The sequence below is a fragment of the Phyllostomus discolor genome, chromosome 5, assembly GCF_004126475.2.
Source record: "Phyllostomus discolor isolate MPI-MPIP mPhyDis1 chromosome 5, mPhyDis1.pri.v3, whole genome shotgun sequence".
Lineage (NCBI taxonomy): Eukaryota > Metazoa > Chordata > Mammalia > Chiroptera > Phyllostomidae > Phyllostomus > Phyllostomus discolor.
In genome coordinates, this window is record NC_040907.2 from 19,999,855 (window position 1) to 20,024,618 (window position 24,764).

At 40.6% G+C, this 24,764-nt stretch overlaps 1 protein-coding gene across 2 annotated transcripts in view; it reads left to right on the plus strand.

Moving 5' to 3' along the window:
- The first annotated feature begins 12 nt into the window (after nt 1–12).
- ZCCHC17 (zinc finger CCHC-type containing 17) overlaps nt 13–24,764 on the plus strand; it is a 53,653-nt gene continuing 28,901 nt past the window's right edge. The window contains exons 1-3 of one of the 2 annotated variants that reach the window (XM_028511988.2): nt 13–129; nt 10,794–10,914; nt 18,322–18,379. In XM_028511988.2, the coding sequence (XP_028367789.1) occupies nt 10,849–10,914; nt 18,322–18,379 (124 nt within the window). In that variant the 5' untranslated portion in view covers nt 13–129; nt 10,794–10,848. The remainder of the gene's footprint in view (nt 130–10,793; nt 10,915–18,321; nt 18,380–24,764) is intronic. The other variant, XM_036025670.1, reaches the window with a different exon arrangement.

Consider the following 24,764-nt stretch of genomic DNA (forward strand, 5'->3'; position numbering starts at 1 on the left):
CGGTTCCAGGATTGGTGGATCGAGGTGGAGTCCCGCCTGGGCACGCTGTGTCTTGTGGGTGGAAGCGCGCTGACTGGGTTTTGGCGTTTCGCGCAATGCTGCGGCTAGGAGACCTGGACCTGACGCCTGGTAGGTATCGGGGAGGTCGGGGGCGGGCGGCTGCGGAATCTGGGGGCGGTCCCTCGGTTGTGTCGGGTGAGCCTGGCCCTTCTCAACTGAAGTTTTAATCGCAAGGGCTGGTGGTGGGCCCAGATATCCTAGCTCGGGTACGCGGTAGCTTGGGTTCCCTTTCTAGGCTGGAGCAGAGCTTTGGGGTCTCTGTGGTTTCCTGGGGCCCTCGACGGCTGACTTCACGGAGCGCCTACCGTGTCCATCCGTGTGCCAGGAGCCCCCAGGGAGAAAAGGCCCGTGTCCCAGCCTTCACTAGGGTCCTGTCTGAGGAGGCCGACTTGTTTCTGGAAGCCTTTTACTGGGCCTGCTCTGTGCCCCTGTGAGAGAGAGAAAGATGAGGGGAATGTGTGACTCCTGCCTCTCCAGGGCAGTCTCGTTGAGAAACTTGGACTCATACCTGTGAACTAGGCCTTTTCTTAGTGGTCCAACCGATATTTAACTGTGCAAAGCTTGGAAGATACATTGTGGGCCAAACATGGTCTCTGACCTCAGGGGGTTGAATCTGGTGGAGAAAACAGATGTTCAACAAAGTATCTCACTAAGAAATGAAAAACAAGTGCGACTTAAGAGAGGCAGGCCCCTGATGTTCTGAGTGCTGAAATAAGCAGGAAGACTTACCTGAGGAAAGACGCCTGAAGTGATACCTTCAGGGAGAATTCCATTAGGTAGATGAAGGGAGGCCAACCATTCCACAAAGAACAATGTGTGCAGAGGCGCTGGGACAATGGGAGGAAAATGGCTAAAAAGCCCAGGGGGCAGTATGACCGGTATGCAGAGAATGAAGAGGGGTATGGTACAAGTGATGGAGCCAGAGGCAGGTTGAGGTCAGACCTTACAGGACTTTGTAGGTTTTACTAGAAGACTGATGAGGTGTTTGTTTGTTTTTGGTTTATTTTTGATGAGGAGGTGCAGAGAGGGAGAGGGCTTGATCCCTCAGGGACTCAGTAGTAAACAGAAAGAGAGATAGATGCACTTAGGTGAGAGCTGTTGGCAGTGAGGACTGAGTTATTGGTGGAACTGCAGAGAGTTGGACAGATTCCAGAGATTCATAGGAGGTAAAATCAATAGCATTTGGTGATGGATTGGAGTCAAGGAGTGAAGAGTGAGGACTTCATTGTAACTCCTAGGTTTCTGGCCTATGGCAATGGGGTCATTTTGGGGGGGTGTGTGGGAAGGGGCAGGTCATCTTGACATCCAGAAGGCAGTTTGAAATATGGCATTGGAAATTAGAAAAAATGTATATTTTTTTGAAATATAAATTTGGGAGTCATTTGTATTTGATGGTGGTTGAGCCATAAATGTGAGTAAGATCACCTAAGTCAGGACCTTGATTAGTTCTAATAATTAATGGCCAAGAACAGGAGCGTGAGCCTACAGGAGACAGAGAAGGAGCTGGAGAGCAGGGTCAGAGGAATGCTGTCTTAGAAGCCAGGAACCGGGCCTGGAATTTGTAAAGGAGAGGAGGGGGTGTGGGAGGTAAAGGAGACGAGGGGTCACCACAGATCCAGTTGAGAGGGTGATGAAGAAATTGAGTACATGGTAATGGATGGGATCCAAAGTGTAGTTAGAGGGAGCAAACTGGGGAAGATGGACAACTTCTCCATTTAACAGAGAGGAAGAAGGAAATGAAGGCAATAGATATAGGTTGTTTATATGTTTGGTATTAGTAAAATGAGTTCTTTTCTCATGACCATTATTTTCTCTATAAAGTATAAGGTGGAAATACTTAGAGTGAGAGGAGGTCAGAGATTTTAGAAGATTGCAGAAGATTTGGAAATCATAGAGTGTGGGGGAGTAGTTTACCAGAGAAATGTAGATATTGCAGAAATTAAGAGCCCATTTGAAGTTGGAGATCATGATTCCCCCCCCGCCCCCCCAGCAATATCAGGCTATTTTGTGAAGTCTTAGAGAAAATTTATCCATGTATGGCAAGGACTGTGGATTTGGTTTGCTTAACACACATTCCCATCTCTAATGTGCTTTCTCTTACTGAAAATTCAGGGACACTAAAAATGATCTCTGGGGCTGGAGGGAAGGAATGTAGCAGGCGGAAAATTTGGAAAGAAAAGAGCTGTGTTGCCTCCCACCGAGAACATACTTTCTTCTAAGGAACTGCAGTGGTGTGGATGCGGGTAGATTTTTTACACTGGGATGAGTTATTCCAACATTTTTACCTGTACGTTCTAAGTCAGTCTTGCACATCAGCCCTTTCAGTAGAACCTGTCTTAGGCACTTAACCTTTTGTGGCTCAGGTGTGCCAAGACAAAAAAAAAAAATGGCCCAAATGGAAGAACAGATCAAAGCTACAGAAAAAATACAACTAAGCGAGGAAGCGATAGCCAGCCTATCAGATGCACAGTTCAAAACACTGGTAATCAGGATGCCCACAGAATTGGTTGAATTTGGTAGCAAATTAGATGAAACAATGAAGGCTACGCTGAGTGAAATAAAGGAAAATGTACAGGGATCCAACAGTGATGGGAAGGAAACTGGGACTCAGATCTTCCTTCCTCAGAAGGAAAGAAACATCCAACCAGAAAAGAATGAAGAAACAAGAATTCAAAAAAATGAGGAGAGGCTTAGGAATATCCAGGACATCTTTAAACGTTCCAACATCCCAATCATAGGGGTACCAGAAGGAGAGGAGGAAGAGCAAGAAATTGAAAACTTGTTTGAACAAATAATGAAGGAGAAATTCCCCAATCTGGCAAAGGAAAGAGACTTCCAGGAAGTCCAGGAAGGTCAGTGTTCCAACAAAATTGGACCCAAGGGGGAACACACCAAGGCACATCATAATTACATTAGCCAAGATTAAAATGAAGGAGAGAATCCTAGAAGCAGCAAGAGAAAAGGAAACAGTTAACTACAAAGGAGTTTCCATAAGACTGTCAGCTGATTTCTCAAAAGAGACCTTATAGGCAAGAAGGGGCTGGAAAGAACTATTCCAAGTCATGAAAGGCAAGGACCTACATCCAAGATTACTCTATCCAGCAAAGCTTTCATTTAGAATGGAAAGGCAGATAAAGTGCTTCTCAGATAAGGTCAAGTTAAAGGAGTTCATCATCACCAAGCCCTTATTATATGACATGTTAAAGGGATTTATCTAAGAAAAGGAAGATAAAAAAATATGAACAGTAAAATGACAACTAATTCACAGTTATTGACAACTACACTGAAAAGAAAAACAAAAGCAAACTAAGTAAACAACTAGAACACGAACAGAACCACAGAAATGGAGAGCATGTGGAGGATTATCAGCAGGGGAGGGGAAGAGGGGGGTACAGAGAATAAGTAGCATAAATGGTAGGTAGAAAATAGACAGGGGGAGGTTAAGAACAGTATAGGAAATGTAGAAGCCAAAGAACTTATCTGTATGATCTATGGACATGAACTAAAGGTGGGGGGGATGTGGGTAGGAGGGGGTGTGCAGGGCAGAGGGGAATAAAGTGGCGGGGGGTGGATGGGACAACTGTAATAGCATAATCAACAAAATATATTATTAAAAAATCTGTTGTTTTGGAAAAAAAAAAGATCTCTGGGCCTCCTTTACACCTTAGATGGGGATTGAATGTGGAACTGAGTGAAGTGTGCAGAGAAGGGTGAGAGGCATCCAGTTCTCTGGCAAGTACTGTAGCAGAAGCAGTGAGTTTCTTAGTCAACAGCGTTTTAGTTTAGTGACTTTCTGCAATGGTAGACGTGACTTTCTTGATTTTGGCAAAGACTTTTTTTTCTTGTGGGTTATGGATTGTTCCTGAAAGTTCTACCAGAGCTTGTCTCTATAGCTCTTGTAGTATTCTATAAGATACATAATAAACTGGCAGTAAGTCCCTTTCTGCCTTACCTAGCTAGAATGGATTCTAATGTCTGCACTAGTGTAAGGGTTGTGGTGTATAGGTGAACTGTAGAGACAGAATTAAAGGGAGGTCAAGGTCACTATTGTTTGAATAATAGACTGTGGAATCTAATCTGGATAGTGAGGAAAGTGAAGAAAAAGATGAGAGGACGGATTGGAAGAAAACACAACAGGCAAGTGTTCTAATAAGGTCAAAGAACAGTGTTCTGTGCTACAGGATTTTCTTTCCTTTTTTTTCTTTTTTAAGATTTTACTCATTTACTTTTAGAGAGAGGGATATGGAAGGAGAAAGAGAGGGAGAAAAACATCTCTATGAGAGAGAAATATCCATCAGTTGTCCTGTACATGCCCTGCCAGGGACTGAACCTGCAGTCTCAGGTAGGGCCAGTCAGGGCCTTTCATTTATTCTTAATAAAAAGTCGTCACCTTTCAAACCTCCCTGCTTCTCCCAGGCCCTTCTTCTCTTTTTTTTTTTCTTAGTATTTTGAACCTAGTGACTATTTTAGCTGTGATCATATGCATTGAATTGGTCACCATTATCCCTACAAGACTAGGAGGTCTTTGAGGACAGGGCCTATGTTGAAAAGGGTGGTTTAGTGGTAAGTGTAAATGGCCCTTGGAATGGCCTAAGATTTGTCTCTTTCTAGCTATGATTTTGGACCAGTAAATTCACTGTTGTAATACAGGGACATCTACTTTGTAGACTTGTTTTAAGGATTGAAGGGAGGTTTATGAAGTGCTAGCACAGGGCCTGATATATAAACATCAGTACATGTGCTGAATTTAAACATGTGCTGAATTTAATTCAATTTAAAATAGGGTAAAATTAAGTACTTCAGTATTTGAGTAGACAGTTTTAAATGTATATGTGCTTTACACTGTGCTAGGCACTGGAGATTTGAGGGGTATGCTGATGTGCAAGATAAGGGCATGCTCAGAAGACTTTCATAATCTAAAAAGGGAAAGTCCTGGTAGGTATGGCTCCATGAATTGAGCACCGGCTTGCAAACTGAAAGGTCTCTGGTTCAGTTTCCAGTCAGGGCACATGCCTGGGTTGGGGGCCAGGTCCCCATTTGGGGGCGTGCTAGAGGCAACAGATCTATGTATCTCTTGCATATACTGTTTTTCTCTTTCTCCCTCTCTTCCTCTCTCTCAAAAAGTAAATAAATAAAATCTTTTAAAAGGTTAAAAAATGTTTGTAAATAGAATTTTAATTTCATCTGTGTCATTCATAGTTTTTGTGATTTCAAGATAGTTACTTAGCCTCTCTGTGTCTTGGTTTTTTCGTCTATAAAATGGCAACAAAAATTGCCTGTTTCGTGGAGTAGTCAAAAAGGGAATTAAATTAGTTAAGACAAGTAAAGCTTTTAGGTTAATACTTAGCAAATAGGAAGCACTCAAAAATTAGTAATTATTATTAGGGACTTGGAAAGGATTTTCAGGACTATTGACGGAAAGAACAGTGTGGAGTAGTCAAGTTAAGTATTGGCCTTGGAGCCCTGTACCAGCATGGCTCACCGTGAGCAACCATTACCAAGTTACTTGATCTCTGTTAGTTTATTTTCAGTTAAATAGGAAGTCATGGGCTGAATGAGCTCCATAATTCCTTTCAGCTTTCATAGTTTGAGTCCATTTGTGTGTGTGTGTGTGTGTGTGTGTGTGAGTGTGTGTATGCATGTGCATATTTTTAAAAACCTTTTTACTATTCTTTCTCTTTCCTGCAATTTTGACCATTTTCTAACAGATCCATGACTAGGGTTCAGGAAAGAAGTAGCATCACTCTAAGATAATTAATTACTCTAGAAATTGGGCGGGAAGGAGGAAGGTTGGACCACTAGTTTGGGTTTTGAAAGTCTCCCATCTTCTGATCTGTCCAGCATATTGTATGGAACTCAGTGGCTTCTTCTACATTCTTTAGACCAGAATGCTTTCTTCCTTCTTTTTCTACCTTGGTTTGGCACATAGTAAGGCTCTGCTCACTCGTTCAAGAAAACTTTGGGTACTTAACTGTTTACCAGGCATTGGGAACACAAAACCAAATGAGAAATGGTCCTGGATACATGTTTGGATGAATGGATCCAGACCTGGCTCATTGTTGCCTCCTCTGTGAATGATGCCCTCTTGATTGCTCCTCATTGGGACCTAGTTGGTGTTAGAGCTATATGCTATGAAGTTTAGGTGTGGAGTGTGAATTCTTTTTGAGGCGGTGTAGAATGGTGGTTGAGAATGCAGATTCTGTAGGCATTCTGTTTCTGCTCATATCCCAGTATTTTTACTTACCAACTTATCTCAATTCATGTACATAGGTTAAAGATGGATTAAAATTCCTTTTAATGCTCAGGGTTCTATCCAGTTAGTACTGTTAAGTAACAGTAACAAATCTAAATCCAAACAAAACAACAAAAACCTTGGCCAGATCAGTAAGTGCGCACATGAAATGATATTCCAAAGGGGCTGTGATATACCTTATCAATTTAATATTGTTCTATGAACTTCTCTTTGCTTGAGAAGAGGGGGGACAGGATGTAGTCATTTTTCTTCCAGTTGCACGCACATTACAAAAAACTTTGAAACAATCACAAAATTATGGAAGTACATTACAAATAACATTTTTTATGAATCATTTGAGAGTTCAGTTGTTGACCTAATGTCCCATCCCCCCTGAATACTTTAGGTTTCCTACAAACTAGGACATTCTTCTGTATAACCACAATGTAACTACTAAAATCGGAAAATTAGCATTGCCTTACTCAGGTCCTGCTTCTCTGTGCTTGGTTACTGATTTGCTGTTCCAGACTGCCCGATGTATGGATGACCTCATCACTCCATTCCTCCCCACACTGGGTTGCCCTTCTTTGCAGATGTCCTCCTCATCCAACCTAGACTTTGGCTTTATTCTCTGCCACCATTCCCATTATACCTACTATTCATTCTTTGCTTACTCTGCCCCTTGCTTTGGGAAGGGAATGCCCAGTAATTGGGTCCTTATTGCTTTCCTACATATTATAGTTTAAAACATTCAAGTAAAATGAAGTGCTTAAGGAAGATGTTCTGTTTCTGGAACTATTGCAAAGCAACACCAAATGGTGCATCTCAATCTTTGTCAATTTACTTGCTTTTTTAAGTCTATAGATATGATCCGATCTGCCTGGACTGTATTTCAGTGTTTTATAAACCTTTTTTTTAAAAAATATTTTATTTATTTGTTTTTAAAGAGAAGGGAAGTGAGGGAAAAAGGGAGAGAAACATCAATTGGTTGCCTCTCACATATGCCCCAGCCAGGGACCAAACCCACATCCCAGACTTGTGCCCTGACCAGGAATTAAACCAGCGACCTTTCACTTCATGGGATGTCTCCCAACCAACTGAGCCACACTGGTCAGGACTATTATAAACCTTTTTTAAAACAAAACAACTTTATTTCCCCCAAATAAAATCTTAACACAGAAGCTTAATAGGTAAGCTGGATCAAAGCAGAATATACTGTTAAAAATAGTTCCTCCTCCTGTAACCTCTACTTGCTACCATAGCCCACCCAAGGCTGGGAAGGCAAGTGTGAATCAGTAATAATTGACCTATGCCTATTTTTTTTATTTTCCCCCTTTTTAAATTCTGTTTATTTATTTACTTACTTATTGATTGATTGACTTGAGAGAGAGAAAAACATCGATTCATGTTGTTCTACTTATTTATACATTCATTGGTTGATTCTTGTATGTGTCCTGACTAGGGATTGAACCCACAACCTTGGTGTATCGGGATGATACTCGAATCAACTGAGCCATCCAGCTTTCCAAATACTTTAAGCGGGACCTCCCTCAGTTCTGGTTTCTTCGAGATTCTACTCCTTGCACCTTTGATGTAGAGGCTCTCTTCTGGTTGGTTGGCCTAGACCCCTACCTCTTTGGCTCTCCTGAGCCCTATGCCCCCTAGATTTTTCAGAATTGACTTTTTAAAAATAAAGCTGAATTTCCTAAGGAGCTTCTGAATAACCATCATAGAATCCTAATACTACAGAACATAGTATGAAAAAAAATTGTAATCCCATTAAAAAAAATGACAACCCTCTACTTTCCTGAATTGTAAACATATATTGTTACATTTCAGGGCTTCCCTCAAAAATGCTGCTGGTTTCCTTCTTAAAGAATTGCATAGCCCCGGCTGGTGTAGTTCAGTGGATTGAGCGTGGACTGATAACCAAAGAATCGCAGGTTCGATTCCCAGTCAGGGCACATGCCTGGGTTGCAGGCCATAGCCCCAAGCAACCGCACATTGATGTTTCTCTCTCTCTCTCTCTTTCTCCCTCCCTTCCCTCTCTAAAAGTAAATAAATAAAATCTTTAAAAAAATAAAAGAATTGCATAGGATTTCTCAGGCTACTCTTCTACAGAAGGAGCAAACAAGAGAACTTTAAACTTAGCTGCTCATATTCTCATCCCAGCAGAAATAAACAAGAAACAGCTTAAGACTGTTTCCACTGTTACTGTTCTTTCCACAACCTGTCAGAGGAACAGGTGAGACTGAGATACATGTATTTGAGCTCATTTAGATATCCCACCTGCTGCTGCCTCTGGATCCTGTACCTCACTAATGCTTTACAAGTTGGAGGGATGATTTTTAAAAAAAAAAATACTATATTTTTATTTTTAATTTTTAAAAAATGTTTTATTTATTTATTTTTAGAGAGGGGAAGGAAGGGAGAAAGAGGGAGAGAAACATCATTGTGTGGTTGCTTCTCACATGGCCCCCACTGGGGGCCTGGCCCACAACCCAGGCATGTGCCCTGACTGGTTTGTAGCCCACGCTCAATCCACTGAGCTACAATAGCCAGGGCAGAAAGTTTTTTTGACAGAACCCTTGACCTCAGATTAATGACTTCTGTTCTAGAATGTGATGTGAGAGATGCTGGGCAGAGGGAAGGGAAGGACTAGAGTTGAGACTGCATAGCTAGGAAATGGAAGGAAGGATTCAACCAAGCTGTGGTACTTGGATTTAACTTGCTTATCAGCTGTTTCTTAAGAACTGACAAATCTGCTTGCATTCTGTCTGTGCACTATTTGTAGAGTAATTATACACACCTCTGGCTGACCTAACCCAGAAAGGGCAAGTTTTTGATAAGGATACAAGGTTGTCTTAGGGAACTCAAGGACAGGGATGTTCCTGGGCATTGGGTGATACTAGAACCAGGATTTGGAAGGCTGACAGGATTTGCTTTTATTTCCGTTTCAAGCAAGACAGTTTAGTTAATGGATGATGATTGTAAATCAGGAAGAGTTAAAAAACAGGACCCTAAGTCATCATCTGAAAGTGAGTGGTGGCAGTTAGAGTTGAGGAGAGAAGAAAGTATTTGTTTATGAAAACTTAAGGAAAATAGTCTCAAGTGTTAATGGTGCCAAGTATAATTGGGAGGAAAAAAAAGAACCGTGGATGGTATTGTTAGATGTATCTTTATGTGGCAGTGATCTGTCCAGCAGAGTAAAGGGGCATGGTTGAGAGCCCCTAGATTGCTAATTTCCTCTCTGTTTAAAACCAGGGAGCTGGGCAAGAGCACCTCTAAGGAAGGCCCATTCAACTCCAAAGCAGTAAGACTTGTTCTCAAGGCAGAATAACTATCATTTAGGAGCTTGTTAGACGTATACAGTCTCAGGTACCACCTCAGAATTGTAATCTGTATTTTAACATGATCCATAAATAGTTACATGAATTTGGTATCTCTAACAATGGGTTATTATGTAGGCATTAAAAAAATAAGTATGTGTATATTTGCATGTATGTAAGAATTGCTCAAATATGTTAAGAAAATGGCTGTTAATGATTAATGATTTCACAATTCCATTAAAAAACACTATATATATATAAAAGTATAAAAGGATATAAATAAAATTGAATTATAAATTATTTTCTTCATTATTAATGTACTATCTAACCTTATAAAATGAGCATGTATGTTTTTAATTTTATCAGGAAAAGTAAACTATTCTTTCTCTTTTGAAGTCATTTCAGATTTAACACCTAGCATAGTGATTAAAAGTGTGGTCTCTGGTATCAGCCAGAGTTTGACTCTACCATTTTCTGGCTTTTTTTTTTTTAAAGATTTTATTTATTTATTTTTAGATAGGGAAGGGAGGGAGATAGAGAGAGAGAGAGAGAAACATTAATGTGAGAGAAACATTAATGTGCAGTTGCTGGGGGTCATGGCCTGCAACCCATGCATGTGCCCTGACTGGGAATCGAACCTGCGACACTTTGGTTCGCAGCCGCGCTCAATCCACTGAGCTATGCCAGCCAGGGCCATTTTCTGGCTTTTTGACATAGGCATAGTAATTTGATCTCTGGAAGCTTTGATTTTCTCATCTGCATAACATGATAATAATACAACCTCTATCTTGCTGCTTTTGAGAATTAAATGAGTGCCTGGACATAGTAAGTGCTTGATAAATGTTAGCTCTTATTACTACAGTTTTCCTTTTTTAAAGATCCATTTATACTGCCCTCCCCCACAAACCTTCCCTTGGCAAAAGAATACCAACAGTAGCAATTAAAACACAAGAGACAACAGTAGATTAATGCCCTTGGGTAAGTAACAAATTGAAAAGAAATAAGATCAAGGTTTCCAAAACTCCCCACAAATGGAATAGACAAAAGAGATTTAGGTGAAAGCACATGGTGTTAGACCTATATTAATTATTCTGTAGCCTGGATTGTCTGCAGTTTTCTTCCTTAATACAGATGTCTCTCACATTGTTGTCTGGTTTCTTTCTTTGTGGCAGAACACTTGAATTAGCGTTAGCAGAAGAGATATGGAGGAGCCATAGAACACTAAGGATGAATTCAGGAAGACCCGAGACCATGGAGAACTTGCCTGCTCTCTACACTATCTTCCAAGGAGAGGTATATTTTTTTGTCTTTGAAAACTTACCTATTTTTTGTTAAGCATAGATTGAGGGTGAAAAGCCGCTGGGTTTGGAGCTCCTGTCCATTTGAGAATATCGTGAACATTATAGTTTATATGGGAAGGGCTAGTGGAGCATCTGGCTATCACCTGTGCCCCTTCCAAGCTCCAGACTTCTAGCTGCATACTTGACATCCTCATTCGGATAACTCACAGCATCTCTGATTTATGTTTTGAACTATTCAGGTGCTCACGCTAGAAATTTGGACATCATCCTTGATTTTTTTTTCTCTTGAATTGATCTTGATTTTCCCTCCCTCTGGAGCCCATTATCAAATCCTATCATTTCTACTTCCCAGATACATATCTGGCCTGTATGGTTCTTTGCTGTGGCACACTGTTCAGGCTCTCCATCTCTTCCCTGGCCACTACTAGGAACTCTACTTTTATCGTAGGCCCTCTGCCATCTGTTCTTTACATCATAGCCAGAATTAACACTTTAAAAACAGATTCGGACAGTGCTGCTTTCTAGGCTTCTGACTACCCTTGAATACATCTAGACTTGTTTTTGTGACCCTGTATAACGTAGCCTCTACCTAGTCTGACAGTGTTGTTCTGTCCTGCTGTACTCATTCCTAGCCACTCTGTTCTCCTTACAGCTCGGAACATTCTGAGTTTGCTTCCTTCTCAGGACTAGTGCATGCTTTTGCCTCTAGCCACACTTTCCCACCAACTTCTCTCTTAGGTGTTAGATGTAGTGTCATCTCAAGAGATTTTTTTTTTTACCTAAGTAAATAGATTTATCCTGTGTTTATCTGTGTACTTGTTTAACATGTCTTTTTTCCTCACATGACACTAAGCTAACTCCATGAAGGCAGAGCCCTGTCTGTTTTGTTTAGTGTTGTCTAAACCCCCGTTAGGTGGGTAGAAAGTGATAGGTTCTCAGCATTTCTTGAAGACTGAGTGAATGGTCAGACTTTGAGGGACAAAGCACTGTATTTGTTTTTAGAGTAAAGGCTTTTGAATAAGACAAAACCTAGACTCCAGTCCTAGCTTTTTACTTACTGTGTGATCCTTCACACTGTCACTTGGTCATTTGAGCCTTAGTTTTCTTTTTTCTTTTTCCTTTTTAGATTTTATTTATTTATTTTTAGAGAGAAGGGAAGGGAGGGAGAGAAAGAAACAAACATCTATGTGTGGTTGGCTCTCACGCAACCCCTACTGGGGACCTGGCCCACAACCCAGGCACGTGCCCTGACTGGGAATTGAACCAGCAATCCTTTGGTTCACAGGCCCATGCTCAATCCACTGAGCTACACCAGCCAGAGCTGATTTTATTTATTTATTTATTAATGAGAGGGAGAGAAACATCAGTGTGTGGTTGGTTTTTGCATGTCCCCTCCTGGGGACCTGGCCCACAACCCAGGCATGTGCATTAGACTAGGAATTGAACTGGCGACCATTTGGTTCACAGGCCAGCACTCAATCCACTGAGTCACACCAGCCTGGGCATTGGCTTTCTTATTTATTAAATTGAGAGAACTACTTCCAAAGGATTGCCATGAAGCTTAAATAAGCTGTCATCTATAAAAACACAATGTCTGAGACAAGGCAGGAATTCATTAATGTTATCACTCTATCTCTCTTCTCTTGAAGCAAACATAAAGCCAAAAAATTGTTTTCAGTGTCTTATGAATAACTGTAGTATTTTAACTATCATTTTTATAGCATTTTTGCCTGCTTTGTGGTTGATAAATTTTCACCTCCTAATAATGTGAGGCCTTTGAAGACCCACTTTGTGACTGCCAATTGGTTATAGATAATTGTGGCTCTTGGATTCTGTTAAGTTGGTCCCAACTTGTAGTGTAACAGTCATGATACAAAGGGTGATAGATTCTAACAAATAGCAAACAACTCTGCTCTTAGAGCCTTTGTCCTTTAAGGCCCATAGTGTCCCTAAAGGTCAACGTACCAGGGCTCAGGAAAGGAAGTGGTAATATTAGAGATGAAACGGATTTTTCTGATCACGAAGTCCTGACTTGTCAGCTGTTACACAAAAGGGAGTCCTCTGCCCTCGACAGACTGACTCGGATTTATGGCGAGGTGGCTCTTGACCTACAGCTTTTTCTTATATGAGATGGGGCTTGTATTAGGGTAGGCTTTATATTTTACTGTCAGGATGGATGGGCTAGACTAACGTTCAGAGAGAACTTCATGGTTCCAGCTTAGTATTTCAGGAGCACATTTTGAAAAATAATGGTTTAGAAGTTACCAGAATTAGGGACAGAGAAATTTTATGATAAATTGGAAATAAACTTTTCAAAATATTCATCCGAACAAACATTTAATGAGTATCTAATATTCACAAAGAAGATGTGGTTACATTAAAATAAAAAAAAAAGGTTTTAAGCCCTGGCTGGTGTAGCTCAGTGGATTGAGCGCGGGCTGTGAACCAAAGTGTCGCAGGTTCGATTCCCAGCCAGCCAGGGTGCGTTCCTGGATTGCAGGCCATGACCCCCAGCAACCGCACATTGATGTCTCTCTCTCTCTCTCTCTCTCTCTCTCTCTCTCTCTATCTCTATCTCTATCTCTATCTCCCTCCCTTCCCTCTCTAAAAATGAGTAAATAAAATCTTAAAAACAAAAGGTTTTGTAAGCCTAATGTAAATCAGCATTTTGATACATTTTGTCATTCTCTCTCCTAAGAAATTGTTAACCCCTTTTCTGGATAAGGAAACTCTTCTCAGAAGTTATGTCCAAATGGTTAATAAGTGGCAAAGCTGGGTTTCTGAAGTGCTCTCTCCAAGTCTGCTTTCTGCTACACTGTAGCTGGGGTTAACTGTGCGTAAATGCATGGAGAACTGAAAGACTCGTGAGAGAACTCTTAACTGAATTGAAGTGTAGAAGGAAGTTAGATGATAAATCTGGTTGTTCCACAGTCATTTATTTGTATCTCTGTTATGGCATTAACTACAGTCTGTCTTGTATTGTTGTTACTTGTATATGTGTATATCTCCTCCACCAGCCTGTGAGTTACTGGAGAGCAGAGGCCATGGTTGTCTCATGTATCTTGGCAACTAGTTCAAATTCATTTTAAAATAGTCTGGGCATCTCTTTTTTTAAAGTTGTTTTTATTTCAAAGTACTTGGCATAGCATCTTCCATATAGGTGCTCAGTAAATGTTTGATTTAAATTGATCCTAAGTCTCTTAGGTCCCATTGTCACTGACGGGCGGTGCTGCCCTGATGCTAGCAGTTCTTGTCTTTAGCAGGCCCAGGAGGGCAGAGGGGCCCAGTGACCGAATAGCTGAGAAGCCATTATTCATCCTTCTCCTCTCTATTAAGCATGGTAGGGGACACAGGCATAGCAGTGGGAATTGGGATTTGGCTTAGCCTAGCCATAGCCAAAGAAATGCTGAGAGGAAATTGGTGCTGGAAAGTGGAAATGCATTGAACTGGAAGTCAAAATACTTCTGTTCCCTGCCTAGCCATGCTGCTTTCTAACTTTGTGACTTTGCACAAGTGTCTTATGCTTCTGAGCCTCATATTGCTCATTTACATTATGGAGATAACTAGTTTCAAGGCCAATGCAACCTCTACTCTGAAGATGGTAAATTCATTTTACCCAAGCCCTGAGTCTAGTTGCAATAATTACTGAATTTTTTCCCCTGAGCTATTTAACTAATTATCCTGGGGACATCAGAGCAGACTGTGTAATCATCTATAGCAGGTGCCATTCTGTTAATTTCAACTCTGCCTGCACCTTAGGAGACACAGTGATGGAAACACCTGGTGCTGGATGCAGGCAAGAATGCCTTTTCCTAACTGAACCGTTGAGTACATCCGTTCTGGAGCCCATTAACCTTTCCTTTTGGGAGAGGCCAAGGGAAGGTCTGTCATAATATTTCCTGAAAAGATCAAAATGTGACACTGGAGCTTCAGGGTTCAAAAATGAGATTGCCGTAGTTTACAACAGCAAGGTGATTTGGGCTCCTACTTCCAGATGCTATTTTTAAGTTTGTTAGATAGTTATGCCCTTTAATAATGTTACGCAATATGAAACATCTTAGTCCTCTTTTTAGAACCCTGGAGCAAAAGCCAAAGTACCTTTGGTTAGTTCAGAAAGAAGGGATTTGCTTTTATTGTAATTAAAAATTAAAATCAGCCCCGAGTACTGTGACTCAGTTGGTTGGGTGTTGTCCCACAAAAGTGAAAGGTTGCTGGTTTGATTCCAGTCAGGGCACGTGCCTGGGTCATGGGTTTGGTCCTGGTCAAAGCACATATGAGAGGCAACTGATCATTATTTCTCTCTCACATTGATGTTTCTCTCCCTCTCTTTCTCCCTTCCACCGCTCTCTCCAAAAGTAAATAAATATTTTTAATTAAAATCATCTTTTTTATCTATATGATCCTATCTTACAGAGAACAAATTGCTTTGTGAACTTGGGTAAGCATTTCATGTCTCTGATCTTCACTTTTCTCATTTGAAAAATGACAGGATTGGACCAGCTAATCTCTAAGGTCCTTCCCACAGTTCTACCTTGCTTTGATTTTAAATGCTAGTATCTGGTCCTGGCCAGGTAGCTCATTTGGTTAGAGCATCGTCCTGATACACCAAGGTTGTGGGTTCAGTCCCCGGTCAGGGCACATACAAGAAGCAACCAGTGAATGCGTAAATAAGTGGAACAACAAATCAATGTTACTCTTCTCTTTTTCTTTCTTTCCCCTTCCTCTCTAAAGTCAATATAAATGGATGATAGATAGATAGATAGATAAATGTTAGTGTCTGCCTGATTGTACTGTTTCTTTTTTTGGGGGGGGCGATGGGGTAGCTCTCTGGTCCCTACTCTAGCATAGCATGTTCATCAGTGTAAAACAGAAGTTTCAATTTTTTGGTTCTTATCCCATTGTAAGTGCTCTATTTTGGAGATTTGTTTCAAGTGCTCTGTCCTAATATTCCCACTAACAGATGAGGAGAATGGAAATTTTTCTCTTAATTTTGAAGTGAGTAGTGATGCTGTTTAGTGACGTAGGAGACACTGAACTGGGACTCAGGGGACCTAGGATCTGTGCCTACCTTGTATCTAAGTTAGCTGTGTGCCTTCCTACCTTTCTGTGCTTCATTGTCTTGGACTGTAAATTATTAAAAAGCTAAAATTTATTGAATGTACTTTGGGTGCCAGATACCAGGGCCAGTGCTTCATGTACATCATTTATTATCTGCAGCAGCAAAATGAGTACAGTGGGAACTTAGGCCCTGAATGGCGACTTGTGCTCAACATCCCACAGGTAAGAAGTGGGAGAGGTGGGATTAGAAGCCACATCTTTCGCTCCAAAGCCTGTGCTCTTTCCACACCTCCACTGTTTCACCTCATCTGCAGCATGGGAACCTATCATCTATCCTTCCTCAGATTGTTGCCAGGAGACAGAGATGATATCAACTGTCACATTGCTTTTGGCTGCTGGAATTTTACAGCTAACCAACGAGCAGCTGTGGTGAGCTAAGGCTCCTTGGGTTCAGATCCCGGCACTGTTACTATTAGCTTTGAACGTTGGTCAGGTTACTTAGTCTCTCCGTGCATCAGTTTTGTCATCAATCAGATGGATATAATTAATAGTACCAACATTGTATGGTGTCATGAGATTATGTAAAGCACTTTGAATAGTGTTTTGCATGTAGTAAGTATTCAGTATATACAAGGGGACCCCCCCCAAAAAAACCAGAATTATTTTTTGGAGGGTGGGCTCCTTGTAGTACAGGCTTTCCCCTAGGTGAGTATTCCAGGAACTCATTGGAATCAGTGTGCCAGCTGGTGTTGTGAGGGGCTGTGTTCGGCTTTCAGTAAAAAATTTTTAAGACTTTCATTGTGTTTGCCCATTTGATTATGGGTGACTTAACCAGTGCACCTGCCCACACTGTGCTGAGTGTTCAGCAGTTTTTGACCAAAAACAGCTTGACCCCAGTGCCCCACCTTCCTTATTCACCCTGGTTAGCCCTGACCAACTCCCCACTCCCACACACACACGAAAAAAGTCCTCAAAAGGAAATGTTTTGCCAGTGTGGAAGCGGTGAAAAAAAATGGCAGAAGCGCTAAAAGGCATCAAAATTTATGAGTTTAAAAGCAGTTTTGATGCCCTGGCTGGTGCGGCTCAGTGGATTGAGTGTTGGCCAGTGAATCAAAGGGTCACCAGTTCAATTCCCAGCACATGCCTGGGTTGCAGGCCAGCTCCCCCATAGGGGGTGCAAAAGAGGCAACCATTTACTGATGTTTCTTTCCCTCTCTTTCTCCCTCCCTTCCCCTTTCTAAAAATAAATAAATAAAATCTTTTTTTAAAAAAAAGTTGTTTTGAGTAATGGAAAAAATGTCTTGATAGGTGTATTGCAGCATTTGGAGAGTACTTTGATGTTGACTGAAGTTTAAACATGTAAGAATAAATACACAACTTTTTATTATAAATAAATTACGTTTTTTGGGTCACCTCTGGTATTAGTGCATAGCAGTCCAGCAGGGATCGTCCTACTCTATCCCCTTGTTGTAGTTGTGAACTGGAACAGTGAACAACTCATTGAAGTCACTGAAAATAGTAAAATGTATGTGTATAAGATGGTATTGGATATTTTTCAAAAATAATAATGTATTTAGGGTCAATACAGTATGTAGTGACAACTGGAATCCCAATCCACTGGTGAAGGGAGTGGTGTAGAGGAAAGAGGGGAGGGGATGGTCTGGAGTAATAATTTGGCAATTCAAGAGATCTGGGCCTTTCGTATGTAACATTACATATTACATATTACATACAGACTGATCAGACCCCTCCCCCTTTATCTTAGATCAGCTCTGCACAAGACTTGAGGACAACTCTTTCTCTCTCTGATTATATCTTTTCAGTTTCTGTGAGATGTCTGTGTATTGGCTTTTTCTCTGTCTTGATAAAACTCAGAGTCTGGTTTGAAGTGACCTAGAGTCGGCTTTGATTTGAAGTTTAGGAGAAAGGGATGTCCTACCTGATCTGTCCCAAACTGTTGAAGTTCTCTGTGTTGGGATTGGAGGCCTCAATCCTAGCTAGGGCAAAGTGTAGCTTTATTACCTGAATTTCTGCTGTTTGTTCCTTTTGTTCATGTATTCCTTTGAAGAGTTCAGTAGGTGGATTTGGCATTCCTGGGTACTGCCATACCATCTGACAATAGTCCACTCTCAGCAATGTTTTTAATGGGTTCACACATGCCTGTTAGTCTCAATTTTAAAAAGAATAGAAAGACTTTGACAAAACATCACTGTTTGGCAGCAGACAGAGAGAAGCAGTCAAATAACAAGTAGAAATTCAGAGTATAGGTTAAGTGCTACAAAAGAGAGTCTCATGTATATGACATTGATTCTTTTATACTTTTCCTTTTTTGTCTTTGTAGGTTGCTATGGTGACAGACTATGGAGCCTTTATCAAAATCCCAGGCTGTCGGAAGCAAGGTGGGAACCTATAATGTGCAATTCAGCCTTCCCATTCCACCACCACATCCTAGTTGGTCTTTGTTTTTAGGCAGTAGTTTTCTTTTGTTTAGAGATATGAATACAGACAAGTGATGGCAGGTAATTTTTAGCAGGTCTTAAATCAGAAGAATGGCATTCTCTGACATGGAGGGAGGTTTGGGGTATAGCTGCTCGGGCTTACTTCTGGAGCCAGCTCTTCCCCAAATTTCACATGTGACCCTAGGCAAGTCACTTGACCTCTTGGGTCTTCGGGTTTGGGGGAAAGGAAGCTACTTACTTTCTAAGGCTAACATTGTGAGTTTTTTAGTTATGGGACATGGAAAGGAAGTACTAGTATTATAACTAACACAAATATATATGTTATATATAATGCTTTAAATTTTCTTCATATATTGATAGGCATTTGTTGAACATTTTTGAAGAATGTTTCACAGCTATAATCTTATTTGTTTCTCAAAACAATTGTGGTAAGTAGAAAAGGCAAGTTTTACAGGCTGGTAGCCTGCTCAGAGTGATTTAGGTAGGTAATGGCATGTCCAGGGCTGGAACCCAGGCATCCTGATTTTTAGCATTACACTCCAAGTGGATCCAAAGACTCAACTTCATAATTTCTTGTGCTAGAATAATTTAAAGATTTTAATGGGAAAATGAAACCATAAGGATGTTATTAAAGTAACATTTGACTGCATAAAAGTCAAAAACTTTATTGCAAAAATGATTAGAAGCGAAGTTGAGACAATGAATTTAGTACTATGACAAAGAACTCGTAAAAAAGGGGTGAAGTAGGAAAAGGGACCAAGGATATGAAGGGATTTCACAAGGAAAAAAATAGCAGTTGATCAATAAATAATCTTGAAACGTGCTTATGCTCCGTATTGATTTAAAAAATAAAACAAAGGTACATTTATACAATGGAATAAGACTCAGGAATGGAAAGGAACAAAAATGAAGTACTGATATGCACAACAATCTGGATCAATCTCCAGAGAATAAAGGGTGAGTGAAAAAAGGTTAATCCCAAAGATTGTACACTTTACTATCCCATTTATAATAACATTCTTTTTAAAAACAGTTTAATGAAATACAACACATACCATATATTTTATCCAAAGTGTATAATTCACTGGTTTTTACTGTGTTTGCAGAGCTTTGCAACCATCTCTACAGTCTAATTTGAGAACATTTTTGTCATCTCCCCAAAAAACGTATTCTGTACCTATTAATAGTCACCCCACATTTTCTATTACCATCCCTCTTTCCTCACCAGCTTTAGGCAACCAGCAGCCTGCTTTCTTTTTTCTTTTTTTCCTTTTCTTGTTAAAGGTATTTTTAAAAAAGATTGTATTTATTTTTAGACAGAGGGGAAGGGAGAGAGAAAGAGAGGGAGAGAAACATTAATGTGTGGTTGCTCTCATACACCCCACACTGGGGAACCTGGCCCGGCAACCCAGACATGTGCCCTGACCAGGAATCTAACCAGCAACCCTTTGGTTTGCAGACCGGTGCTCAGTCCACTGAGCCACACCAGCCAGGGCTGCTTTCTGTGTTTATGTATTTGCACATGTGGTCTTTTGTTGCTGTCTTCTTTACTTAGCGTGTTTTCAGGGTTTATCCATTTTGTAGTGTGCATCAGTACTTCATTTCTTTCTGTTGCCATCCCAGCATGTGGTATGGAATCAACAGCCAGTTCTCCAATTCTCTGATTCTTTGATACCAACCATGTATCCTACAATTCAATTCTGACACTACCTTAAGGTGGCGTCAGGCTCCACCGGTTTAAGGGCTTAGTCACACAAGGCTGTGGACACAGTTACCAGTATTGAGTCCCCAAGGTTACCCACACATCTGTCTGACTTGGCTACAAATTTAAAGGTTTCCATACCACCCTCCCAAGTTTCAGTAATTTTCTAAAACAACACAAAAAAACTGAAGGCAATGCTATGCTTACTCATAAAATTTATTATAAATGACACAAATGAACAACCAAATGAGGAAGTATAAAGGACGAAGTCTAAAACAGTCCCAAGTCGAGTTGAGGTGTATCATCCTAGCGGCATGGGGATGTATCTATCCGACAACTCGGAAGCTGTCCAGGCCTTATTGGTTAGGGTTTTGGTTTTTGGTTTTTGTTTTTTTTTTAATGGAGGCTCTATCATATAGGCACAATTGATTAAATCATTGACCTTGGTGATTTAACTCAATCTCTGGCCGCTCCTTTGTCTTTGAAAGTCAGGGTTAATAAGGCTGAAAGTTCTAACCTTCTAATTGCGTGATTGGTTCCTCTCAAGCTTACCAGCCTGCATCTTGAAGTTCTCTAGGGGCTCACCAATAGTTACTTCATAGTGTGAACTTGGACACGGTTGAAAGGGGCTTGACCTATAATAAGGCATTCTGATCGCTTAGGAAATTCCAAGAGTTTAGGAGCCCTATACCAGGAACAAAGACCAAATATGTATGTCTTTTCTTAAAAAAAAATTATTTATTTTTAGAGAGAGGGGAAGGGAAGGAGAAAGAGAGGAAGAGAAATATTGATGTGAGAGAGAAATGTGTGAGAGAAACATCGATTGGTTGCCTCTCACATGCCCCCAACTGGGGGCCTGGCTTACAACCCAGGCATGTGCCCTGACTGGGAATTGAACCAGCAACTTTTGGGTTCGCAGGCTGGCGCTCAATCCACTGAGCTACACCAGCCAGGGTCCAAATATTTATATCTTATTATATCACATATTAATACAGATGTTCTGGTCGTGGTAGTGTTCTCTGGTTTTGCAAAATGTTATCTTTGGAGGAAGCTGGGTATAGGGAACACAGGGTCTCTTTAATATTTCTTTCAACTATAAGTGAATCTGAAATTATCTTAAATTTTTTTAAAGTGATTTAAAACACTCTGAAGGTCTTTGAGATTAGTGAGTATTTTAAAGGTTGCTATTAATACCCAGTAGTGGAAATGGGTATTTCCAGCAATAGTTTTGCTTATTATTGGGAGCATAAATCGTTACATGTTTTGGCAATGTCTATTTATATTTTTAATATACTTGCCCTTTAATTTAGCAATTATTCAGAGAATTTAGTTTTTAATACAGTGTTAAATTAATTACATACATCTATACAGTGGACAGTGCAAATGAATGGTAACTGTATTCTAAGATCTTGGGATGCCAATGCCATCCTCATTTTACCAGAAAAGGTCAATGGAAAGTTTTCCTACAATTCTACCACAGTGATACCCAGCTGATGGCAGTTGTAAAACACTATGGATTATAAGAAACATTCTAATTTCAGAGATGGTAAAGTGTGTATGTGGGAAGTGCTTCTCAGAATCCATGAGACAAGGTAGCTTTCAATGTACTGAAATGGAAAGATGTCCAAGATAATAAAATGAAAAAGCATATTGCAAAAGAGTCTGTATAGCATGACCCCCCCTCCCCTTTTAATGTATGTGTACATGTGCCAGTGTATTTTAGAAATCATTGCCTACAGGGATGGGCAATAGTAGGTTTACAGTTTTAATACAAATGAATAAAATAAGAATAAACTCAGTTTCATGTACTCACAACTATAAGCCTACTTTTGCCCACCCCCTGTGTGTTTGGGAGAGTCTGAAAGAATGTCCAACAAAGCGTTAACAGTAGTTACCTCTGGGGAGGTCGACTTGCTTAGGAAGGCATGGGAGAAGGACTTACACTTCCTGCTATTTTTAAAACAAAAAAATTTTAAATAAAGTCCAATAGCTGATCTTTGGATAATAAAACCATGCTCTAGCCTTGGAGACTACTATGCTGCAAATTGCATTTTGGCATTATAAACGGCTTACCAGCAGTTTCCAAGCTAGCGGTAAGCAATCTGTAATAGTTTCTCATTTTATGGTGACTGGGATTTAATGAGGTGGAAACTCATCCCGGTGCCTATAGGGCATACACCTCTTTTGGTCTGAAGACAGATTTTCTTTGTGTACTTGCCATAGCTGCCAGAATCTGAAAGTCCCATCCTTACTTGAGCATCTATGTGACAATTTGGGGACTACGTGGGGATGAAAGGCCTACCAAGGTCCAGCAGTCAGTCAGCTCACTGGTGTGCATGCCCTGTCAGATGGTACCTCCAAAGGTGGCTGCCAGCTTACACGTGAATCTGTCGGTTTGCCCGCTGTGCTGAGTGGGACCAGCCACGGAGGGAGAGCTCAGGGAGCCAAATAATTAGGTGGAAACTGAGTTCAAATCCTGGTTCTTTTACAGGATTATTGGATAAGTTGAGCAGCTGACTTTCCTGCAGTGAATTTTAGATCCTCCGCTCTTAAAGGGGAAGATTATTAAGTCCCACCCTGAAAGGACTGAGCTATGAAATAACTCGGGTCTCCAGATTTTAACATTTTGGTTCAGAAAGGTAGACTCTAATCTGAGTTATTTTTCTCAGACTTCTAGTCTCAGAATTGTTTACTACTGAGTTGAAATTCCGTTCCCAGTATTAAGATCTAAACTAGATTTTCTTTCCCCTATCATGATATTGTCCAAATAGAACTTTCTGTGATTAATGGAAATGTTCTGTTTCTGTCCTGATGTGTGTCCTGACACCAACCAGTTCTCCAGACACCAACCGGGTGTCTGACAGTACTGTTCAATTCTGACACTGCCTACCTGGAGTTAGTGTCAGATCCCACAGGTAAAGGGGGCCGTTCTCACTCACAGACACCAGTCGCAAATTCTAAGCCACTGGTACTTCTAATTTAGACTGGCTGTGAATCAAGGGGTCCCACCATCCTCTCCACGAGTTTGATAATTTGATACAGCAGCTCACAGAACTCAGGAAAACATTTGTCTTACGTTTGCTGGTTTATTATAAAGGATACAATCAGGAGCAGTCAAATGGAAGAGATGCATAGGGCAGGTTATGGGAGGGGGGCACACTCAGCTTCCATGCCATGCCCTCTGGCACACCACCCTCCAGCAATCTGACATGTTCACTACACTGAAGCTCTCTGAATTTCATTGTTCAAGAACTTTATAGAGCTCAGTCTCTAGCCTCTCTCCCTCTGTTCTGGGGGCTGTGGGGCTGAAAGTTCCGACTCTGATCCCTTGGTCGTTCTGCTGACTGGCCCCATCCAGAGACGGTCTAGGGCCCCCCCGAAAGTTACCTATTACTTTAAGTTCTGCTGTGATCAGAAGGAGCTCTTCATGAAAACAAAAAGACTCCTATCACTGGGGAAATTTCGTGCAGGGACTAGAGGCAAAAACCAAATATATTTATGTTATACCACATCTGTACTGTGTAGTACAGTAGCTACTGACTTTACATGTTGGTTATTTAAATTTAAATATAAACTTAAAACAGTTATGTGGCTTGTGACTACAGTAGTGGGCAATGCAGCCCTATACATTTATCAAGTTCTTTTTTTCCTCTAATATCCTTTGCCTACCAGCATTAAACTATGAAATTTTGACAGCAAGGATTGTTTGGTGTCATACTTTTAAGGTGCCTTGCTTATGGTAGAAGCTCAAATAATCTAACATTAAATTCCGTTTAGCAAATCATTATTGAGTTCCATTTTTCAGTCACTGTAGGTGGGAACACAGATAAGAAAACACAGCCCGCTGTTCTCAGACTCTTCACAATCCAGAGATGTAAACAAATGACAAGGTAGTGCGATGAAATGAGAGGGTGTAGTTAGTCCACTGAGCTCTTCAATGATGAGTAAGGTCCTCATATAGTATCTGAGGTCTGGTGAGCATTTAGTAAATTTCATTAAATGAATAACTGAATTCTAGTCCCAGTTCCACCATTTCCTAGCTTCTTGACTTCAGTAAATTGCTTAGTCCTTATTTTCCTTTTCTGTGAAATGGGAATGATCTATGTATTTTAGAGCTTCTTAACTAGCAGGATCATGTTTTATTCATCCTTGGGTTCATTTTTGCTTACAATAGGGTGGATGTTCAGTAAATGTTTGGATGAATCCCTAGTCCCACAAGATAAAGGGTGTGAAAGCACTTTAACTTCTGTGCATACATCATTGTCGTATACCACTGGTTGATGATAACACTTGCAAAGGCTGGAGAGGGAATTCAGGTCCCCCAAAGGTAAAGGGAGTCCTTTATTTTGACAGTTTAGGCTGCAGTTGTCCTCTGATGGTTTGTAATTTTCACCTCTTTCCTTTATTACCAGTGGAAGCTGTGAAGGAAATTGTTAAAGCTAATATAGTTGGGACATGAATTTTACAGGTAGTGTAATAGGCTAATTCTGTGTTTCTTCCATGGTGATTGAGTTGCTAGCCCTTTCCAAGTTGTCAGAATTTTTTTTTTCTTTTGCCAGCAGACACTCAGATGGGACTTGTTCTGTTTAAGTGTCATGTTGGGTTTTTTGAACATGATGATGG